Consider the following 2785-nt stretch of genomic DNA (forward strand, 5'->3'; position numbering starts at 1 on the left):
CACCCTGGGTGGGGCACCCACAGCCAGGCGAGGAGCAAGGAGACACCAGACTCCCCGTGCAACAACTTTCACCCCGTGAAAAAAAATCAGAGTAGGAAAGGACTGTTGCTTTCTGCTTGGAAAGGAGCCCTAGTGCCCACCTGGCCCCCAGGACCCTCACTCTGCAGCCTTTGCCTGCCTGTGCCCCCATCCTTACAGGCAAAGCCCAACAGTGGAGATGAAAGAGCATCTCTCAGGGTGGCCAGTGGAGCTGCTGCCCAAACAACGTGTCTTGCCCATGGATCCTGGTCCCTGGATACCAGGTCTCCAGTGGGTTTGGCTTTAAGGGGATGTCCCCAGCCTTGATCCATCTCAGGAGGTCCTGGCTGGACCACTCACCTGGGGGGCAGTTGCAGTCTCCTGAGGAATGCATTCACCTGGCCCAGATGACAGGAGAGAAGATCAGCAGCGTAAGAGGGGTGGTGTCCTGACAAACGCCTCTCACTGTGGTCCTGCACCATGCATACACAGGACCCCGGGGAAGGGGACACCCTCCCAGTTTCACCCCAATGTTCTTCTCCTCTTGCTGCTTTCTACCTCCCACTCGCAGGAGCATCACCCCAAAATCCCCACCCCCACCTGAATCATGTTAACACCTTTTGAACCCCAGGCTGAGCAAGGATCTCCTCAGGTCCTGGGAGCATCCAGCCATGGGTAGAAGTCATGAGTGTCCCTGGGTGTCCTGCACTCTCATCCCAGCACAGCCTTGTGGGGTGCATTGACCTGACAGCCCAGCAAAGACCCCACTGACTGGAAGCTGGTGGAAGCCTGACTGATACGTGGCCTTATCTCCTTCCTGTCCTACCAAAGCCCTCATCTCTCCTCCATCCTTACTGTCCCCCTTCTTCCCGACCTCGCACACCAAGAAGGAGCAGCCTCAGTGCACGGCAGGCCAGGGGGACAGGCAGCAGGAGAAGCACATGCCTCATGGTGGGTTACCTCTGTTGGCCAGGATGAAGATGGAGTCCATGGGGATGCCCACCTCCAGAGCCAGCTGCTGGAAAGCCTCAATGAGGTCCTCCCGCAGCTCCGGACTCCTCCCTGGGCAAGGGAACAGGCTGTGAACAGGGTTGGCATGGGAGGTGGTCTGCATGCAGCCCCCCAACCACCCACTGACCCACAGAGCTCAGGCAGCTGCAGACAGGCCCAGTACCAGCCTCCTGGTCCTACCCAACCTCTCCTCCATTATTCTTCACCAGCCTTGACCAAGGGCTTGGACAAAGTGGTTTTAAAGTTTCTTAATCATGAGAGGCAGCATCTCCTGCCAGTTCAGAGCCTGAGTTTCTTCCAAGCAGATATTGGCACGTTCATCCCAAACAACAGGCTGGTTTGGATGTTGATTGTGTGATGTAGCTCTAAGCTGAGCTGTAAGACTCAACCTCTGCAGTGCTAGAGATGAGCTGGTCCAAGGCACCACTTCCAAAGCCATGGTCAGGTCTCTTGAGGCCAAGAGACCTGATGGACCCTTGTGTGGTGTTTCTGAGCTGCATTGGCCCACCCCAGAACCTGCTGGCCCACCAGTGCCGTAGCCAGACATACCATACAGCTTCAGGGTGGTGCTTGGGCCAAAGCTACTGTTCTTCTTCATCAGAATGACGGCGTATTCTTCATAGTTGGTACGGAGAACATAGGACCGGATAGACACGTCCCATTCTAGGGGAGACAGAGACACAGGGGATGTAATTCCTGCCCCTCAGGGAGAAACAGGGCAGAGTAAGACAGCCCCAGAGCTGGGGGCTGAAATCAGGCAGCTCATTCAAGAAAATAACTGATTTTTGTGAAGCAGATTCTGATACAACCCTGACTCCCTTTAGGCTCACCAGCCTCTTCATAGTTGAGGGGATTGGAAACCAAGGGATGTGGACAACTGAGATACCACCAACACTCCTGAAACATGGCTGGTGGTAACTTGCCCCAGCTTGGGACTTTGAGGAGAGGAGGGATCTACTGGAACATCTCAGAGTCCTGTGCCTATGCACAGGACAGGAAACAGCCCCTTTCCCTCAACTTCACTCCATACTTTGGCTGGAAATGACCCAAACTGTGGAGTAGCTTCTGAGCCCTGTTCTCCTGAACCCCTTCGCCCGCTGCCAGCTGGTTCCCATCACCCAGCCACACCGCAGCTCCCAGGGCTGAGCAGGTCGGCAGTGAGCCCAACTTACTGGGGTTGTAGTAGGTGTATTTGCCAGGGGTGCTGGTTTTCTGGTACTCTCCCGAGATGTGTGTGCAGTCACCTTGCCTGGAGGGAGGAGGAAAACACTCAGCTGCTTGGAGTGATCATTCTTCCTGATTATTGCATTAAAATCTTGTCTGGGGCACTGAGGCCATGGCACAGGACCCCCAAAATCCCCCTGCCCAAGGCATTGGGTATTTGAGCCCAATCTGGCCCCTCCTCAGCACTCTGATACCAGCCAGAGCAAGCAACCCCCTGTCTTGTCCCAGCCCCTGGGAGACGCAGCACCCCTGGGTGGTGTGGCTTTGGAGGAGGCTCGAGCACCCACAGCAGTGCCCCATACCGCAGCCTGGTGCTGGCAGTGCTGATCTGGTCGGCGCTGGAGCCGGGGCCCAGCACCAGCGTGCCCATGCTGAACTTCTCCTTGTAGTTCTTCATCCATTTGCAGGTTGTGCCAATGGCGACATCGTACCACTTCCCGTACATCTGCAGGGAGAGGAAAGGGATGTCTCCAGCAGGAGCCCTCTCTATCAAGGTGAGGCATCTCCTGGTTTTCTCCAGAGCTGAAATATC

General features: G+C 56.0%; 1 protein-coding gene across 1 annotated transcript; it reads right to left on the reverse strand.

Annotated features, from left to right (window-relative positions):
- Positions 1-378: 378 nt before the first annotated feature.
- LOC104525568 (protein AMBP-like) lies at positions 379-2698 on the reverse strand (the record flags this gene model as incomplete). Its single annotated transcript, XM_010168761.1, has 5 exons — positions 379-416; positions 979-1080; positions 1579-1692; positions 2202-2278; positions 2556-2698. Coding segments are annotated over 5 exons (474 nt in total), but the record flags the coding sequence as incomplete, so codon positions are not given.
- Positions 2699-2785: the final 87 nt, after the last annotated feature.

This window comes from Antrostomus carolinensis, unplaced genomic scaffold (genome assembly GCF_000700745.2).
Source record: "Antrostomus carolinensis isolate BGI_N321 unplaced genomic scaffold, ASM70074v2 scaffold50375, whole genome shotgun sequence".
In the NCBI taxonomy this organism is placed as follows: domain Eukaryota; kingdom Metazoa; phylum Chordata; class Aves; order Caprimulgiformes; family Caprimulgidae; genus Antrostomus; species Antrostomus carolinensis.